The 20,073-nt window shown below is 39.1% G+C and overlaps 1 protein-coding gene across 13 annotated transcripts in view; it reads left to right on the forward strand.

Annotated features, from left to right (window-relative positions):
• Ezh2 (enhancer of zeste 2 polycomb repressive complex 2 subunit) overlaps positions 1–20,073 on the forward strand; it is an 88,493-nt gene that overhangs the window by 49,237 nt on the left and 19,183 nt on the right. For 5 of the 13 annotated variants that reach the window (XM_010638584.2, XM_010638595.2, XM_010638592.3 and 2 more), the window contains 4 exons: positions 7,374–7,421; positions 11,121–11,237; positions 18,889–19,009; positions 19,778–19,918. In XM_010638584.2, the coding sequence (XP_010636886.1) occupies positions 7,374–7,421; positions 11,121–11,237; positions 18,889–19,009; positions 19,778–19,918 (427 nt within the window). Of the gene's footprint in view, positions 1–7,242; positions 7,422–11,120; positions 11,238–18,888; positions 19,010–19,777; positions 19,919–20,073 lie in introns of all 13 variants that reach the window. The other 8 variants (XM_010638587.2, XM_010638588.2, XM_033764473.1 and 5 more) reach the window with 3 other exon arrangements.

A 20,073-nucleotide genomic window follows, 5' to 3' on the forward strand; every position in this document is an offset into this window, starting at 1 on the left:
TATCGCATAAAACTCTGTCTTAATCAAGGTCATCAGTTTTTTGAACCAGTTACTAGCTGGTTCTGCTTCAGGTAAGTCATGTTTAATTTCCCATCCCCTTTTAAAGCCTTCATCAATGACTTTGGCAACAGGAGGTTTTATACTTAGTGATAACCTTTTGGTGTTACCATAATACATCATGTAGTTTCAGGGCAGAAAGGGACTTTAGTGATCATATAGTCTAACCTTCGACTTCATAGAATGTGTTCTCTTTTATTTTTAACTTGATTCAAGCATTTCTCTTTATATATAATTTCCTTTATATGTTTTAAAAGTTTTAATACAAAGTAGGTCAAGCCAGATAAAAAATAAAAGTGAGCTTGTTTTGCAGAGACTTTCCTAGTGGTAGGTTTGGCAGAATTTCACACTGCAGTGTTGATCCAAACATGGAAAGTCTATAGCATTCACCATTTGAAGTGTCATTATGGCATTGTTTTAATTAGGTGCTCAATTTTATAAGTGAGTCGTTGTAAATACTTACATCTTGCATTTAAATCCTCTGCAGCATGATGAATCTACAGTAATTTTCCATTCTTCACTCAGGTCTTACATTTATTTCTGTAGTTGGAGTAGTTATGTTGAGTTTTGAATTGTTTTTTCTAGATTGTCTTGGGAAAGAATGTGCTTGCAGGCCAGGCATGGTGGTGTGCGCCTTTAATCTCATCTGCTAGGGAGGCTGAGGCAGGAGGATTACAACTTCAAGACTAACTTGTATTCTGTATCAAAAAAGGGCTGGTTGTATGTCCCAGTTCTAGAGTGCTTGCTTAGCATGCATGCTTGAAGCCCTGGGTTCAAAAAGAAAAGAAAGAAAAAAAAAGAAAGGCAAGTGTTTACCTTCAACTAATGAAGGGTTGTCATAGTGATTTGAGAGCCTTTGGGGCTCTGCATTGGAGCTGAGGCCTTTTCCTGAGTGTGTTGTTTTCAGGATACTCTGGGGCACCTGTGTTTTGTGACTGAAACTGCAGAACCCATGTAGTATCCATGAAATTATAATCAGATTTTGTCCCTTTTTTTTGTTCTTAATTTATTTATTTATTTATTTATTTTTTTGGTACTGGGGATCAAACTCGTGCTTGTGACACAAGTGCCGGAACCACTGAGCCAAATCCCAAGCCCTGCTCTTAATACTTCTGATTTCTTGAAGATAGCAGCTATGCTTGATATTTGTTTCTTTTGCTCTTCAGATAGTATTTTTAGGAAGCATCCAGTTAAACTGTCATTAAGCAGTATATGGAGGCCGAGGGATGTATGCCATAATTCCATGTGTAGCTGTTTATTGGTGACTGCCATTACTTTGTCTTACCAGTGAAAACTAAGTTGTGTGAATCTTCATATTAGCAGTTATATTCTTCAATCTGTTTCTTCCTGGTTTTAATGAAGAAACTGGTGGAGGAGTTACTCTTGAAATTTGTGTTAGTGTATTTCTTTTTGTACATTTGTCCATTTCTTGCTAAAACTCACAATATATTTCATTAATTTTTTTGAGGAGGGGTGGTAGTGGACATTGAACCCAGGGCCTTGCGCCTGCTAAGTACTCTCCCACTAAGCCACATCCCTAACCTATTAAGACAGGGTCTTATTGAATAGTCCAAGCTGGGGTAGTAGATTTAGCTCATTAGTGCTGCTGCCTGACTCCAAGCACAAGGACCTGAGTTTGATCCCTAGTAGCAAAAAAAATTTTTTTAAAAAGAACACACACTGGCCTGGGATCCTCCTAACTCAGCCTCCTAAGCAGCTGGAATTATGCCCCAACACCTTTATTGATACTAAATATAAAAATTTTCTCAACTGTGAAAGAAAAACTCCCTCAGATAAGGCCTATCTTTTGGGGAGAAGGCTATGATTAATAATTTAATAAAAGCATCTTCCTAGTGTGCATTTCTAGGTTCCCAGGGGAATGTAATATGCACATTGTAAGGGTCTGTTCTTTTATTTACCAATGGAAAGAATGAGAATTTTTGTGTATATTTAAACATGGGGCTTCTTCAGAATGTCTGATCCAGGAATCAGTATTGGATGGACACAATAGGCTTCACATTTATGAAGAACTTACAAACTTTTGAAATTTTTAATATATAAGCTTGGTCCTCCTGGTAACATCTGAAGTGATTGTAGGTTCATTGCTTATCACTTAATATCAGCAACTGATTCTTTTTGAGAGTTATTATGAAGTTAATGAATATGGGCTGGGAATTTAGCTCAGTGGTTCTGCCGCCTGCCTCGCAAGCAAGCACAAGGACCTGACTTCAATCCCCAGTACCAAAATGGAATATGTAAATTCTTTGATACATTGGCAGTTTGGACTTACTCTTTTTTGAAGAAGAGCAACTCTGGTTTATGGGTAAATTTTGATTGCATTATTTATATTGACTTGGTAGTGCACTTCACTCAGTTAATTGTAAATAGAGATTTAGTTACTATTTGCTAAGAAAACAGCATATCCTAAACAATGTATAATTTACTTTTTAGCTCTTTACTCAAATATATAGGCTTACCCCTACAATCGCTCTTCAAGGAGCTCTTCCCCAGCCCTGGGTTACATTCTTACTTAGCTTTCAAGACAGTAGTGAACTCTGCTCTTTGTGTGCTTCAGGGTTATAGGAACCATTGGTTTAGCGTGTTAAGAGCCTTTTGAGCAAATAGGGCAGGGAGCCTAGGCCATTTTTCTCACAACTTTGAAATGAATGATGGTGTTCCCAAGTGTCTGTGGTACCTTCAGTCTGAATAGGACTGAATAGAACTATCAGTTTTTGTGCCTCCAACAATTCCAAGCTCAGCGGCTCTTTGCCTCTACAAACCATTTGCTGGTGTTCTGCAGCGTGGGGGCTGAGGTCAGTCCTGTCAGTTCTTCCCACCTGTAGACTTCAGTTGCTGCAGCTTTTGCTTGCTCTCTGGCATTCTTTAGGCTGAAATGGATGTAATGTTCTTCTTAAATGATTGCATATAGGATTTTCCTTTTTAAAAAATTTTTTGAAAGGAAGAAGCATTTTGTTCATTTTCAACAGGTCAGCTAAAAAAAAGGTCATTTATGATAATTGAGTTGAAATATATATTAAGTGAATTAACATTTTTGATTGGGTTTTGATTTTAAATGAAAGGCTAGGTATTTTAAGTTTACACTGAATTTTTCAAAAATGTTTCTTGCAGCTTTGTAAACCAGTTGAAGTTTTTTGGTTTTTTTTTTTTTTTTTTGAGACAGGGTCTCACTATGTAGTTGAGACTGACCTGGAACTCACTTTGTAGCTCAGGCTGGTCTTGAACTCACAGCGATCCTCCTGCCTCAGCCTCCTGAGTGCTGGGATTACAGGCATACTCCACCACGCCCAGCTGAAGTTGCTTTTAATTTTCAGTTTTTCTCCTAGAACACTGTTTGTATATCATGTTTTATAAGTTATTAAATTTATTATTGCAGAGATCTTGTCTCACCCTCAAATATTAAAAATTTTTTGACCACTGGTTGAAAAACAGCAAATCCAAACCAAAAGAAATGTTTGTCTATTCTGGAATGTTAAGAGTTGCTTTACTCTTTAAAAAGTTCTCTGAGGAAATGAAAAATTTTATTAGACCTATGACTTTTGTTAATTTAACTTGGTAATTGAAATGATTTTAGTTCAGTGTTTAGGATTCTGTTTTATCTTCTCTCACAGGTTTTATAAAAGAATATTGCCAGGGCCAGCGATTTAGCTCAGTGGTTTGGTGGCCTGCCTTGCAAGTGCAAGGACCTGAGTTCAATCCCCGGTACCAAAAGAAATAAAGAATATTGCCTGGGTAACATTTTGGGAGGGCCAGCAGATTTTGCAAGCTACTGTAACAGCTGATGAGGCAGCTTTGTATTACCTAACATGTTATCTATTGAGTTAATTGAAGCTTGTATAAAAATCTTATCTTTTGCTATTCAGTTAAGAGGACATTGATTATTGTAAGAGATACAAAATAATGCAGAGAAACAGAAAACAAGACAAAAGTCCTTATAGGACCACCCTTCTGGCCTTTTTTTTTTTTTTTTTTTTCCAAATTTTTTTTCTACAAGTACTAACATGTTAATTATACACACACACAGTATTTTTTTTTTAGAAATCACTGACTAGATAGAACATATCTGCCATTCAGGGACATCACTTTACAACTTCTGTTCAGATCTTCATTCCTTTAAAAAAATACTGGAGGTATGGCTGAATGGTAGAGTGATTGCCTAGCATGGGTAAAGCCCTAGTATCAATCACCTGTTTTGCAAAAAGCCAAACCAATTCAAACATACTCCATAGTGATGATGCTATAGATATGCTCTAGTTTATTGCCCTATTCTTTTTTTTTTTTGAGACAGGATCTCACTATGTAGTTGAGACTGACCTGGAACTCATTATGTATGTAGCCCAGGCTGGTCTCGAACTCACAGCAATCCTCCTGTCTGTTTAGGTTATTTTATACTTTTGTAATTAGTGTTGTAGTGAACATCTTCATTTGCATCTTTTGAATAATTCTGTAGGGAAAGTTTCTGTAATGGAATTGCTAGATCAAAGCAATATGCATGCTTAAAATCTTAACATATTTCTAAATGTCCCATTAAAAAATTTAAAATTCTGCCTATAACAGCCAGGCATGGTGGCGTACATCTTTTTTCAACATCTGTGTATGGAAATGTGTTCACTTTTTATTTTTATTTGAGACAGGGACTCATTCTGTAGTTGAGACTGACTTGGAACCCACTTGAACTCACAGTGATCCTCCTGCCTCAGCCTCCTGAGTGTTGGGATTAGTCTTACAAGGTTTTTTTTTGTAGATTTTTAAATTTTGATATTTCTGAGTATATTTGATTATTTCAACATCTGTGTATGGAAATGTGTTCACTTTTTATTTTTATTTGAGACAGGGACTCATTCTGTAGTTGAGACTGACTTGGAACCCACTTGAACTCACAGTGATCCTCCTGCCTCAGCCTCCTGAGTGTTGGGATTAGTCTTACAAGGTTTTTTTTTGTAGATTTTTAAATTTTGATATTTCTGAGTATATTTGATTATTTAGCTCTTTCCTTTGGCATAAAGAGAGGGGTATACTGTCTTCTATTTAGCTGTTGATTTGCTTTAGCCCTGCTTATTGACTAATTAGTGAACAGTTGAGGGCAGTTACAAATATGCAGAAATCAGCAGGAACAGGCCACCTGCCTGGGGATCTTCTGTAAAGGACTGCGTGTGGCTCTCTGGTCACAGGGCTGGCAGTTCTGCCTGTTCATTTGCAGCTGATGCTTCTTTTTCTTTCCATTTAAGCAAGGCTTTGAAACAGTTTTGCTGCAGCAGCTTATGAAAACCATGAATTCTTGTAATATACCATGTTCTATTTCTTAGTTTGTTTGTTTCTTATTTATTTTTCCTCATTGAGTTTCCTGGTACACTTTAAGTATACAGTACAGTTACATTCATCATTGGGATTCTGTACCTTTACATGACAGGTCTTGGTTCTCATTTTTTCCCCTTGTCCCTGCTCCCTTCACTTTTCTTAGTTTGTTTGTTTCTTATTTATTTTTCCTCATTGAGTTTCCTGGTACACTTTAAGTATACAGTACATATACATTCATCATTGGGATTCTGTACCTTTACATGACAGGTCTTGGTTCTCATTTTTTCCCCTTGTCCCTGCCCTCCCTTCACTCCTCCTCCCCTCCGCCTTTGTTTCTTTTTTAGTGACAGCAATTTTTATTTTGTGTACACGGCCATTCTTCAATTTGATAATCGAGTTTACATGTTATGGGTGAATGTGGCTTAATCTTCCTGCTTCATGCCCCTCTTTTGAGTGTTTTTTAGTTTTACCAACTTATGTCCTATAACTATTACTATGTTTCTGATCTCCAACATTTTAGCAAAACTGGAATTTTTAGCAGAACTGCAGATAATGAAGGGATGATTTACTCTCAGCAGCATCCCATTAGACCCAAACTACCTTGAGTTTTAACCTAGGATTTCCTGGGTTTGTATGTTTATGATCCTTTTCACTCAAGGCCAGGGGTAAAGGGTTGCACTTCTGAAATTTTGTTCTTCATATGCTCTGTATTCTGTGTGAAATGCCGTGTCCCTCCAGGAAGAAATGTTAGCACTGACACGAGATAAAAGTGAACTAGGAAGCAGTCACAGGGTTGAGGTTTTTCCTCCAATCTGGAGTGGCTTATAAAATAAATATTTAACAATAATGGCTGGGAATTTAGCTCAGTGGTGTTCCGCTGCCTGCCTCGCAAGTGCAGGGTCCCGAGTTTGATTCCTGGTACCAAAAAAGAAAGACAGAACTATTTAACAGCAAAAGCTGAAGTAATTTACAATCTGGGATAAATCACTCTTATTGCGTAACACCAACATCTTGATTACTTACTTTCATTAAATACATCTGTGTAAGGTCTTAATTTTTTAAAAAAATTATTTGTCCTTTTTTATTTTGTGTCTAGTGTCTGAGACACATTTTTTTTCAAGAATATCTCCTTCAGTTACCTTCTCTTATTTTCTAAATCTGGTTATGAATTCATTTCTAGTATTGAGCTTATTTAAGCCAAACTTAATATTTATCTTATTCCCATTTATTTTTCTTATTTTTTATTTATTTTTTTAAGTATCAGGGATTGAACTCAGAACTTTGCACTTGTGAGCAGGCATGGTGCCACTGAGCTAAATCCCTGGCTCTCCCATTTACTTTTCTACAATACTTCCTTCACTTGCAACTTAAATTATGTATGCTGCCATTTTACTGAAAGAGCTAGCTAAAAAGTATGGGTGTGTTATATTTCCTCAAATCTTGAAGAAAGAATATGAGGTAGTTGGAGAAATCTTTGGCCTTTCTGTACAATAGACGGCAGCCGATGTGTTCTCCCTACCCTTTCTGTCCTGGGGGATGACTGTACCTTCCTCACTGTGCTCGAGTGGAAATGCTGAAGAATGTTGGGCAATGTCAGCAGTTCCTGTGTCTCCAGGATGACATCAGTGGTTCAGCCAGTATCCAAGAATAATTTTACTTGATGGTCAGAAGTTGGGCTTAACCATTTTGTTAAAGACTGTTCATGGCAGGATGGCTGTAGCTATTGTCCTTGGGGATGTCCTTCCCTGCAATGAGGAATCATATCCATCTGGCAGGGTAGTTATGAATTTTAAAGAAATTAACTTTGGTAAAGTCTAGCACAGTGCTTGGCACATAGTAGGTGTGTTAATTTCTTTCCCTTCCCTGCAGGCCACTCACCTGCTCTTCCCTCTACGGTTTTCCATAACACAGTTTTTACTTGGAACCAGCCTTCTGCCAAGAGTCTCAGTTTGGTTGTGTACTTCTCCAACTACTATTTTTGGCTTGACTTCCCTCTCCAGCTCCCAGTGGTCCAGCCACACAGTCGCCTATTGTACCAGCTGGTTGATGTAAGTCTCTCCATCCTCATAGGAACCTGGTTTCTTACCAGTAAGCTGCGTTTCTCTGAAAATGTAGCATCCTTGATAACCAAATTTTTCCTTTCTTTACCATTGTTGCTGAATCACTTGTACTAACTTCTTTGTGTGGTCCTCAAGTTGGAATAGAATTAGAGAATTTAATTTGCTGATAGAGGCCTCCTGGTGACTTCTGAGTTCAGGACACTTGACTCTAGTCAGGTAAAATTCTGTGTACACCCAGGAAGTAAAATTCTTTATGCTACTCTGAGTGATAAGATACTTAAAATATATAACTGTCAAGGATGATACATTTTCAAAGAAAATGAAAGTTGCTGATAAGTAACTGGGATTTTTGAATAATTTTCCTGTAAGTCAATATATAAGAATTCCCAAACTTGTTTTACCAGCAAGTGCCACTGTATTTAAGTCTGATCTCAAATTAGAGGGGTGTGTTAGCAGTGTGGTTAATCGTGAGGGGCTGACCACAGCTTTGTGTGAGTCCAAACTGAAGTCTCCACCAGGGAGAATCGGCAAATGGCAGCCTATTGATTCTAGAAACATTTTTTGAGTGCCTACTTTTTTCTGAGACACTGTGCTACAGAGTATTACTTCAAGACAGGTGAAGCTCTCAGCTGCTCTTGCCCTCAGGGAGTTTCTTTCCTGTCCCTTGGTAATTGAGAGTTGAGAGGATAGGTCCTGGAGGGTGACAGAGGTGTGGGATTGGAAGTAGTGCTCAGCTCCACTGCCAGTGCTTTCTTGCTTTCTTTGCCTCTTGAGTTCTTTGTGTTGATGGAGAACCCGGCTGGCTTCATTCAGGGTATCCAGAGCATTTTCTGCACTGTCAGAGCAAACACAAATGAGCGGAGCTAATCTCCCTTCTGTCTAGTGGTTGAAAAGAACACTGAACTGTCTGACCTTAGGTGTGACTTTGGATTGGGATGTTAAAGCAGGTGAGTAAGTCAGAGTTGGAGAGGCAGCCTTTTCCCTCTAAGCTTAAAGGTACTTTACCTGCAGAATTAAAGCCACAGTTAATTTATCCCACCAAATATAAACCAAAAACCAACACCTTTAACTATTTAAGAAATGAAAATTACAGTGGTACCTCAGCTTACAAACCTGATTTGTTTTATGATTTATGGGAAGATGGCTGCGTTTTGTCTTTGTGTGGGGAAGATGGCTATGGTCCTGTCTGTCACACAGTGTAGAGTTTGTGAACAGAAGCAGAATTTTGTCGAGCAGTTTTGTTTGTGAACCATATTGTTTGCAAACAAGCATTCGTGAACCAAGGCATTAGTGTATTTTGTATTTAGAATCCCTGGACGGTATATAATACTTATTTAACTCAGTAGTTATAACCATTCCTCACTCCCAAATTTACCCAGTTAAGTAGAAAGAAGGAAAGAAAATGTGGTAGTAGTAGGAATAAGAAGAGGAAGTTGGCAGGAGAGTTGCTCCTGCAACATCATCATGTGTCTGTTTCAACAGAAAGTGCAGGGCTATCATTGTGGTTTTTGCCCTATGAGCTGCTAAAGGGCAAGAACCACAGCACACTAGTTAAGCTCTTGGTTATCACATTAGGCTTTAATTTTGGCTTTGTAATTTATTGCCCTTCTGAGTAGGAGGACTGTTCTCTAAACCTCAGTCTCCTTGTTTATGGGATTGTGGTGCTAAAGCTATGTTATAAGGTTGTTCAAGAGCAATGTTTAAGATTACGCCTCTTAGTACTTAGCACAGTGCCTCCAACATAGTAAGTGCTCAATAAATGTTAATTGCTGTTATTATTAATTATTGGATGGATGGATGAAGGATCATTTTGGCGGCCAAAGAAAGAGAAGGGAAAGACTTTTTGGGTTCTAGCGTGTTAGTAAACGGTTCACACCTTATTTACTTGGACTGTGTACTTTCTAGTATTATCTTTTTGCCTTTTCGGAAGCAAATTAATGGTCACTGTCACAATTCTTCCTAACTACTCTATACTTAATCCTTCACTCCTCTAAGGAAGGGATTGTGTGTGGCATTGGCTGTGATGATTGAGATTCACCCACTTTCCCGGTGCAGTGGTGAGAGCTGGGTGTGGCCTGCAAGCCAGAGGCTTCCACTCTGTTCTCACTGTCCTAGTCCTGCTATTGTTAGGTCATCCCAAATAAAAATTAAGCATTAAATATGAATATATATGTTTTTGTATACATAAAGATATATGATTTTTTTTTCAGTTTTACTTTTGTTCTTTTTGGTCTATTTTAATTGATTGTAACTTATGAATATATGCCTAAGATATTTTTGAAAGGGTTCTAGAGGGCTGATAATTGGGAAATTGTACCTAAGAAAAGCTGAATTCCTACACAGGATAAAAATCCTTTGGTTATTTGGGTGCAGAGTTTTACCATATATCATAGAGTCAAAAACGTTAACACCTGAAACCAACATCCTTCTTAAAATCACTGTGGTAAGAAAGCATCATGTAATAGTTTAATGGGCAATTTTTTTTTAAGTGACGCAGAAGAAATGATGCACCTTGAAGTCAGTATCATCTAAAGTCAGTGGATCCTTGACTTATGAACTTGATTTGTTCCAAGGGCTGACTAACTCAGGTTGGTCAATTGAAGGCTCAGGCTCCTCTACACAGCCTTCAAAGTCTCTCTCCTGTGTACAGGCAGATCTCAGTGTCCTTAGAGAGACATTGGCCCAGGATTTCTCAGTTAATCACACACAGGAAAGGATGTTGTAATATTCCTTCCAGAGCTCTGTAAGGGTTAATTCTGTATCTGAGACCATCTGGAAGCACAAGCAGCCAGCCTTTGTATCGTAATTCAAGACTGTTCGTAAGTAGTAATTCCAGTTGTAACCCAAGTTGTTCGTATGTCAAGATGGTTGTAAGTTGAGGGTCCACTGTACAATATTTCAAGGGCCATGTATACTTAAACATTTTGGAGGTCTGGGTTCCTGGCAGTAGTTGTAGTGGGTAAGAGCCAGGGCGCCAGAGTCAGACTCTGGGGCTTAATAATGGCCTTATCTGAAGACCCTGAACAAGTCACTTGTTGTTTACCTTAGTTTTCTCACCTGCAAAACGGGCCAAGAACTGTGCCCATCTTACAGTGTTGTGACAAGGACTACAATAAGGCCTGTGCTGTGTGAGCACAGTCCCTGGTGCATGAAGAGTGCTGGGTTACAGCTGTGCACAGTGGGTGCGAATCTACATGGTTGTGATTCTGTTTCTGTTCATATCTATGTATCATGGATATCAGCAGACAACACTCGATGTTTTAAGAGGGAAGATGAAGATAAGGCAGGCTAACCTAACAGACATTCACATTAAGATTAAGTGTATGCACATTGCTATTCTGTGTGTTTGGGCTGTTGAGATCGAAGTGGGAGGTGGGCAGTTTATAGTGAAGCCTGGTGAGGTAGATCCAAGTGCTGAGGCCTACAAAGTCATAGTGTTGGATTCTTGGTGGTAAGTATGAGAAGGGTTAGAGGATTTGGAAAACTTGCAAAGTCTGAAGATTTTTTTCACCCTTATTAAAAATGAGAGAAAAGAGAAAATCCCTTTTGATTTTTGTGAATTTTAGTGTCTTAGGTGAATATCTTTTCAAACTTACTTAAGTAGGCAGCATCTCTTTACAGTTTGATGGCTACAGTTTAAGGTCACCCTTTTATTCATAAGAGTCAATTTTATTTTCTCTGTTTTAGTGTTCGGTGACCAGTGACTTGGATTTTCCAACACAAGTCATCCCGTTAAAGACCCTAAATGCAGTCGCTTCAGTACCTATAATGTATTCTTGGTCTCCCCTCCAGCAGAATTTTATGGTATGTAAGTAATGTGTCTTTTGCCTGTCATAACTGATAATTGCTGAAAACTTGTGTTAAGTAGGAAAAATAGGCAATTTTAAAGTCTTTGGTGTGTTGTTTTCTCTCCATTCTCCAAAAGCAAAGTATTAAAGACCATACCTAGGATTAAGTACACTTAAAAGAAGAAGCTTAAGAGTTTTTGTCCTTGAAGAGGTTACTCAGTTTCTTACTCAACCTGACTTTTCCTTTTTATTAATAATTGAGAACTGATTTAAAACAGTTTTAGGGCTGGGCATGGTGGTGGATGCCTATAATCTCAGCTCTGGGGAGGCTGAGGCCCGAGGATCACTGTGAGTTTGAGACCAGCCTGGGTGACATAGTGAATTTAAGGCCAGCCCGAACTATACAGTGAGACCCTGCCTCAAAAAACAAAACAAGGGGCCAGGGATTTAGCTCAGTGGTGCTTTGCCTGCCTCAAAAGCGCAAGGTTATGAGTTCGATCCCCGATACCAGAAAAACAAAATAAATGCATGTTTAGGCAGCATGTTAATAAGTGATAATGTGCACTAGGGAATATTTTCAGGACTTAAACAAAACACAATCTCAAACATGTTTCCATGGATAGCACCAGCCAGTTTTGGTAATAAAATGGTGGTAAATAACACTTTATAGAAGTAGGATGAAGGAGGTAGAACTGAAGAGAAATTCAGATGTGTACTTTTTGTTTTTGAGACAGGGTCTTGCTGTGTAGTTCATGCTGGCCTCAAACTCTGTAGCCCAGACTGGCCTTGAACTCTCAGCATTCCTTCTTTGTCAGCCTCTCGAGTGCTGGGATTACAAGCATGTGCCACCATGCCTGGCTTGACTCAGCCTCTCGAGTGCTGAGATTATAGGTGTACACCACTATGTCGGGCTTCAGTTATGCATTTTTGACTTGTAAAATAAAATAGTTTTACTATTCACTTGATATGTAAAGTAAAAATGCTAATAAAATATCGAGGGAAGTCCTTGGTAAACCTGCTTTTGAGAATTGCTTACTAGAACTGCTTACTAGAATTTCCCCTATTTAGTTCATGGTGGCTTTCAACTCAACTGTGTAGCCTAGACTCAAAACTGGTAGGGATCCTCCTGCCTCAGTCTCCTGAATGCTGAGATTGTATGCATGCACCACTAGGCCTGGCTTAAGTGTTTTTTTGGTTTGTTTCTTTTAAATTTGATTTTAGTGACTTTTTAAATACTTTTTACAGTGGACTGTTAAAGGTAAACATCAATTACACTTTGTAGTTGAATACATTTGTATATTTACAGCTTTATTAAAGAGCATTTAGTTTTTAGAATCATTACAAAACCTCAGGGGTGGTTTCATATTTTTAGAGACTGAAATTCAGAAAGAATGTAATTTTTTTTAAGAATGTAATTTTTAAAGTTGCAGTGAATACTGCTTATGACTTACCCCTGGCTTTTGCTGGTCTCTGACCACAGCAGATGAGGCAGGCTCTGTTGTTTAAATATAGTTTGGAGAAGGAGGGTTAGACTCGAACAGTGGGGAGACAGAAGAGACATGTGTCATTTAGTTTTGGCTTCCAAGTAAGGAGTGCTCCTAGTTCCTCAGGATTCATGCAAGGGAGATGAAAAGAAAACTAGTGTGTGTGTAAGCTTGGATCTGAATAGGTAAGTGCATTAAGATCACAACTTGCATTTTATTTATTTTTATTTTTATTTATTTATTTTTGGTACTGGGGATCGAACTCAGGACATTGCACTTGTGAGGCAGGTGGCGGAACCACTGAGCTAAATCACTGGCCCATTTTATTTATTTTTAAATAAATTTTATTTTATCCCATTCCCTCCCTCAGCCCCCTCCCTTGCCTATGTACAAGAGCTTTGTTTCTTTTTTCCTTCTATTTTCACTTTTTTCCCTCCCTCCCTCCCTCCTCCCTTGTTTCCCTCCCCTTTTGAACACTTTCTTCCCATTTCCCAACATCCATTATATATCTCAGTCCTTATTTCTCACTAGAGAAACAATGTGGTATTTAAACACGTGTCTGATTTATTTCATTTAAGAGTATTGTCTCAGGGTTCATCCTTTTAGCTATAGATGTCTGAAGCTCATCCTTTTTATTGGCAGAATAGTACTCCATTATAGAAAAAAAAAACCCTACATATTCTTTATCCACTCGTCCATCGATGGGCATTTGACCTGTTTCCAAGATTTAGCTATTACAAACTGTGCTGCTATAAACATGGGTGTGTATATATTGCTGTGGTATAATGCTTCTAATTCTTTTGGGAAGATGTCAAGAGGAATAGTTGTGTCAAATGGAACTTCTCATTTTAGTTTTTTGAGAAATCTCCGCACTGATTTCTACAGGGGTTGCACCAGTGTACCCTCCCACCAACAGTGGTGAAGGGTTCCTTTTCCCTCACAGCCCTGCCAGCATTAGTTATTGGTTGATTGATTTCTTGATAGCAACCATCCTTTCTGGAGTGAGATGGAATCTCAGCATTGTTTTTTTTTTTTTTTTCCCCTTCCTTCTTGTGGTACTGGGGATCGAACTCTGGACTTTATGCTTGGCGGCACCATTGAGTTAAATCACCAGCCCTCTCAGTGTTGTTTTAATTTGCATCTCTTGAATGACTGGTGATGTTGAACATTTTTTCATGTATTTATTTGCTGTTTTAATTCTTTATCTGAGAAGTGTCTTTATTTCAGGTGCCTATTTTTTGGACTGGGTCTTTAAATTTGGTGGATGTCTGATGTTTTTGAGTTATATTTATTTTTTTCCCCATTAAGTATATTGGTACATTTAAGGCAAATAATACAGTTACATTCATCATTGAGATCTTGTACCTTTAATGGTATATCTTGGTTCTTACTTTTTTTCCCCATTCCCCTTTTTTAATATTTTTTTCAGTTTTTTCCTTTTTTAATATTTTTTCTTTTCCCTTATTTCCTTTTCCCTGCCCTTCACACTTCCCCTTCTCCTTTAGTCATTTTCTTCCTGTTTCACACTATCATTTATACCATTTGAACCTTATTTACAGTTTTAGTTTTTCACACCAGAAAAACTATTCAGTATTTACTCGTGTGTCCTGTTTATTTCACTTAAGAGTATGGCCTCAATGTGCATCCATTTAGCTATAAATGACTCTAATTTTTCATTCTTTATGGCCGAGTAGAACTCCATTTGATAGAAAAACCACATCTTGTTTATCCAGTCTCCAATTGATGGGCATTTGGGCTGTTTACAAGTTTTAGTTATTACAAACTGTGCCCCTATAAACATGGGTGCACATATATCACTGTGGTATGATTCTTTTAATTCTTTTGGAAAGATACCCAGCAGAGGGATGGCTGGATCAAATGGGACCTCTAATCCTAGTTTTTTGTCTTTATATATTATTTATTTATTATTATTCTTTTCTTTTTTGAGACAGGGTCTCACTATGTAGTTGAGACTTACCTGGAACTCACTATGTAGGCCAGGCTGGTCTCAAACTCACAGTGATCCTCCTGTCTCAGCATCCCGAGTGCTGGGTTAACAGGCGTGCGCCACCACGCCTGGCAAGTCTTTATATATTTTAGGTCATAGTCCTTTATTGGAATAGCTGGTAAGATATTTTTCCCACACTTTGGGTTATCATTCACTCTATTGGTGGTTTCTCTTGCCATGCAAAAGCTTTTTAATAAGATGAAGTCTCAGTTGTTGATCCTTTGTAGTATTTCCTATGCACTCTAGGTTTTGTTTATGAAGTCTTTGCCTACTTCTGTGTCCTCAAGCGTGCTACGTATTCTCTCTTCCAGCTGATTTAGTGTTTCTGTTTTATTATTTAGATCTTTGATCCATTTTGATTTTAGGTTAATGCGTGGTGAAAAATATGGGTCTAGTTTCAATCTTTGGCACATGGCAAGCCAGTTTTTCCAGCACCATTTATTAAAGAGGCAATCTTTCTTCCAGCGCATTTTATTTTATTTTTTTGGTGTTTTGAGACAGGGTCTTGCTGTGTAGCTCAGGCAGACCTTGAACTCACTAAGTCTTGCAGGCTGGCCTTGCACTTGCTGGATCGAGTGCTGAGATCACAGGTGTGCACCACCATGCCCAGTTCAACTTGCATTTTATATTCTCCTTCTGCCACTTTGTCCAAGTTTTCTTAGTCCTTGTTTGTGTAAAGTCCTGTTATCTTTATGAATACTTCAATTGTCCTGACCTTGTTACCTAGGATTTCCTGTCTCCTCGGTTTCCTGTGTATGGGTATCATGGTCTGTCCATTGTGCTCTTCTTGATTATGGTCATAGGCTGTACCATCCCCTGTTTGAAATAGCCAACATCTTTTCCCTAGTCTGTCATAGCCAGGCTGTTCTGCTTTATCTTTGTAAAGCCATGTTTTAACCAGTACCCTGCTCAGAGGCCTCTTAACAACTAAGAACTATCATCTCTTTAAACATATCCTCCAAAACTGTCTCCTCTGTATCTTCATTTAATGTCCTTTTCCTCTACTCTCAAGAATGTCAGCTTGCTTTATGTTCTTCGGTTCTCCAACGTCTCTGAACTTTACTTTTATTCTGCAGAATGGCACCCTTTTCTTTTTTCTCCAGATCCTCAATGTAAATAGTCTTCAGTCATCTGTATCAGCATAGTAACTTTAGTATATGTCTTATCCAGTGCAGCAGTATGAAGTGTTTTCTGTGTTGTAGGATATCTGTTTTATAGATGTAGAAGTCCTTTTGGCATAAACTTTAATAGAATATTGATACTCTATTTTACACCCTCAAAATTGTATTACACAGAAGGTCTTAACAACTAGACCATTAAATGAAATTTAGAAATCTTTTTTTTTCCTCATTCCAAAACAAATGAGGATTTTATTCTCCTATAGTGTTAACCAGACGCTCCTTTTGCCCAGATGGAGCAGAATCAAACAGATAACAAATAACTAGGGTGGCCCTGGGGGTCTTACCTTACCTGAGGACTAAGTTGGATTAAACTAGATCTGCGTCCTCTTTCCTTCTGGATCTGGGGGAGAGCTGTAAGCAGTAGGGAAAGCAGTCCATGCCCAGTCCTCTGAGGAGACTCAGAAATCTCTGATTGTGTACCCTTCCCACCAGGGTGCTAGCGGGAATCCCTGCTCCTTCTGCAAGGGCTTCAACTGATGTTTTAAAATTTATCAGTGCAGTCGATTTTCTTGGCCAACATACCAAAATATAGTAGCAAGTATGACTCACAGTGTTGTAGCTCTAGGTACTATAACAGAGTCAGGCAGAGAAGAATCGAGAACACACCTTGGAAGTTGGAGGAAGATTTATTTCACTAACAGATTGATTCTCCTCAAAGTGATCTGTTCCATCTGGGCAGTGAACAGGGTTTACATAGATTTGGAAAAAGGGGGTGAGAACACAATGGCAAGACACTTAACATTAGTTCATTGGTTGAAGTAGATAAATTCATCTTAGACAATTGGATAGAAAGGTATACTAGAACTCACTTATGGCGGGAAGCAGGGGTCACAGAAACTACTGAGAAAAAAAGGAACATGTTCTGTACAGAGAACAAAGAAGGAAAACATGTTTGGACAAGTCTTGAGTGAGACCCAGACATATTTTAGGTGTGGGAGGGATCAGAACTGGAGGAACCTTTTGCTTGCCACCCAGTTACCTATAGCACAGGTTCATTCTGGTCAGAAATCATTTCCCTATTCAGTAGTAGAGCAGGCATTTAGCATAGTAGTATCAGGGAGTCCCTGGGTTCCATTTTTCAGAGTCAACTACCAAAAAGAAAAAAGAAGTTAGGGGCTGGGCATTTAGCTCAGTGGTTCTGCCACTTGCCTCACAAGTGCAAAGTCCCAAGTTCTATCTCTGGTACCAAAAAAAGAGAAAAAAGAAGTTAGGGTTCTAAAGAACATCTCAGTGGGAGGGGTCATCAATCTTTTGGTTCAGGATGTATTTCTCACTTCCATTCCTAGCCTTTAACTCTTTTGCCCTCACCTTCCAAATTCTGGATTCATTGTCAAAATACACACCTTGCCCTTTGGACACTTATGCTGCAAAAAGAAAGTGAACTGCACCTGCACCAACAGTTGTACCCTGATACCCACACTTCTCACGCTGAGCATCAGTGATCATGCTGAATGTTAATGATCAAGATCACTAAGTGATCTTGTTGCTTTATGTGGTACTCAAAAGTGATGCATCCATGGCATTCTGCAGAATTGAGAGTTGCTTGTCTGTTCCTTTCCCAGATAAAACTACCTTTCTGTCATAGTCATGATCTTCATGTCATTATAATAGTATAGCCTGCTCCACAAATCAGAATAGCTCCAGTGCCAAAGGATAACATGTACCAATCGGGAAAACACCTGGGCTCAGCTGGTAAACCAATGCTCCATGTACACAGCTAATACAATAGCCAGGTTCCATTCAGATGAGGTACAGAAAGGTGAAGTCCATCAGGATTGACTGCTCCCTTTAGTCTCACATGGGACAGAAGAATAGCTGATTTTGTGCACCGCTGCCATGGCCGACAGGCCCAATGTCTGCCTGCTCCTCGCTGAGTGCTCCTGTGGCATGTGCCAGGGTTCAGGGGCGGCTGCCAGAGCACCAGTCAGGCAAGGCCAGCACCCCACAAGGCCAGCCTCATGTCTGGGGGCCAGTCATGTGCAGTGGTGTCTTGGAAGCCAGGCCTCCTGCAAGTGGGGAAACAAGTCAATAGACAGCTTCCGGTTGCCCCACCAGCTAGCCAGGTATGTATGGGTAAGGCTCCTGTTTTTTTTTTGAGAACATTCTGCATGTGTGCAAATTTCAGCCACCATGTCTGCACTTGTGTGCTTCTGTCTCCCTGAAATTTAGAAATCTTTACTTACGGTCATTTTTTGGTATGGATATTTAACAGTTGTGATTCCCCCTCCCCTAGCACTAGAGATTGAACCCAGCATCTTCACACGGAGCCACATCCCCACTTTTAATTTTTATATAGTGTCTTGCTGAGTTGTCTAGGCTAGGCTTGAGCTTGTGGTCCCCCTGCCTCAGCCTCCTCGAGTCTGGGGTGTCAGGTGCATACTATTAGGCTCTGCTGTACTTGATTTTGATAAACCGTATTCTCCCATTTTAACATCTGAAATAGGAATGTGCTTTAAAAGTGATGTCCTGTTGTCATCAGCAACATTTTTTATTTTTGGTACTGGGGATCGAACTTGGGCCCTTGTGCTTGTGAGGCAGGTGGCAGAACCACTGAGCTAAATGCCCAGCCCCTAACTTCTTTTTTCTTTTTGGTGGTTTGCTCTGAAAAATGGAACCCAGGGCCTCCCCGATACTATGTTAAGTGCCTGCTCTACTACTGAATAGGCAGGCAGTGGAACCACTGAGCTAAATCCCTGACCCCAGCAACATATTTTCGTAGAGGTGGAGTTGATAATATGTTAGATTCTATACTCGATCTTAGCCAAAAGGCTGAGAAGCGATTATATAATATGTTAGATTAAGCATTTTTACTTTTCCTGGTCAACACAGTTTGCTGTCTGACTAGAATTTTAAGTCTGGAGAACTGGGTTAAAGTCTTCTACTCTATGAAAAAAAATTATTAATTTTAGTTATCTAACATTGAATATTTAAGAATATTTTAATTAGAATAAGTGGGTTTTAAAAAACGTATGTATATATTATTTTTACTCTTAGGTAGAAGATGAAACTGTTTTACATAACATTCCTTACATGGGGGATGAAGTCCTAGACCAGGATGGCACTTTCATTGAAGAACTAATAAAAAATTATGATGGCAAAGTCCATGGAGATCGAGGTGAGCAGAATGTTTATTCTCTTGAGGAAAGGGCTAACAGATTGACAAATACTGTAGTTTATTAACATGGGGTATGAAAAGCTGTTTTTAATGATACATTTTTGTGATGCTATGAAAGATAGATCTGGGTTCATAAGACTAAAATTTTCAGTGCTTTCCCTGTTTTTTTAAGTAGGTTCCTGTTTACCACTTGATAATTTTCGTAGTTGATTATGACATAATTTATAATGTTACAAGTAGTAAGTTACATAGAAATTGAGTGTGTATAGATTTTAAGATTCAATGGTAGTGAAATGAATTAGGATTAGGGCCCTGGTAATGTGGCAGGTTGGCATCAGAAAGCCTCCTGGGCAAAAATGCCTTTGCTGTGAGGCTGCCACAGCACCTGATGATAATCCTTTATTGCTACTCCAGGGTTTGTGTTTAGGAGGCTGTTTTTGGGTCTCTGGTGTCCATTGTCATTGTGAAAGCCAAGTCCCAAGTGATCAGCCCCAGAGACATGGGTGTTTGTGAGGCCAGAGCCACAGTCTCTGGAGGGCTGGCCAGCCACTGGAAACCTCTGGAAGTGTGATGCCAGAGAAGGGACAGTTGTGAAGATAGTCTGCTTTCCACCTTTGCAGAGGACCAGTCCTGAAAACCATCCTGGTTTTAAAAATGTTACACAGTTCTAGCTGATAAACATGTTGTTTCTTCCAAATTCAGGAAGACAAACTTTTGTCATTGATACTTTCCCCTGTGAGCTTCTAACATTGGCTTGATGAATTTCAGAGTGTGGGTTTATAAACGATGAAATTTTTGTGGAGTTAGTGAATGCTCTTGGTCAATACAATGATGATGATGACGATGATGATGGAGATGATCCAGATGAAGGAGAAGAAAAGCAGAAGGATCTAGAGGATAGTCGAGATGGTATGTTGGATAACTAGGTTTTTGTGTAACCGTTCCATCATTCTTTCAAAAAGATTGTAGAAAGTTCAGGCCGGGCGTGGTGGCGCACGCCTGTAATCTCAGCGCTCAGGAGGCTGAGGCAGGAGGATTGCTGTGGGTTCGAGACGCCTGGGCTA

Source organism: Fukomys damarensis, unplaced genomic scaffold (assembly GCF_012274545.1).
Source record: "Fukomys damarensis isolate Sample0158 unplaced genomic scaffold, DMR_v1.0_HiC HiC_scaffold_16, whole genome shotgun sequence".
NCBI classification, from domain to species: Eukaryota; Metazoa; Chordata; class Mammalia; order Rodentia; family Bathyergidae; genus Fukomys; species Fukomys damarensis.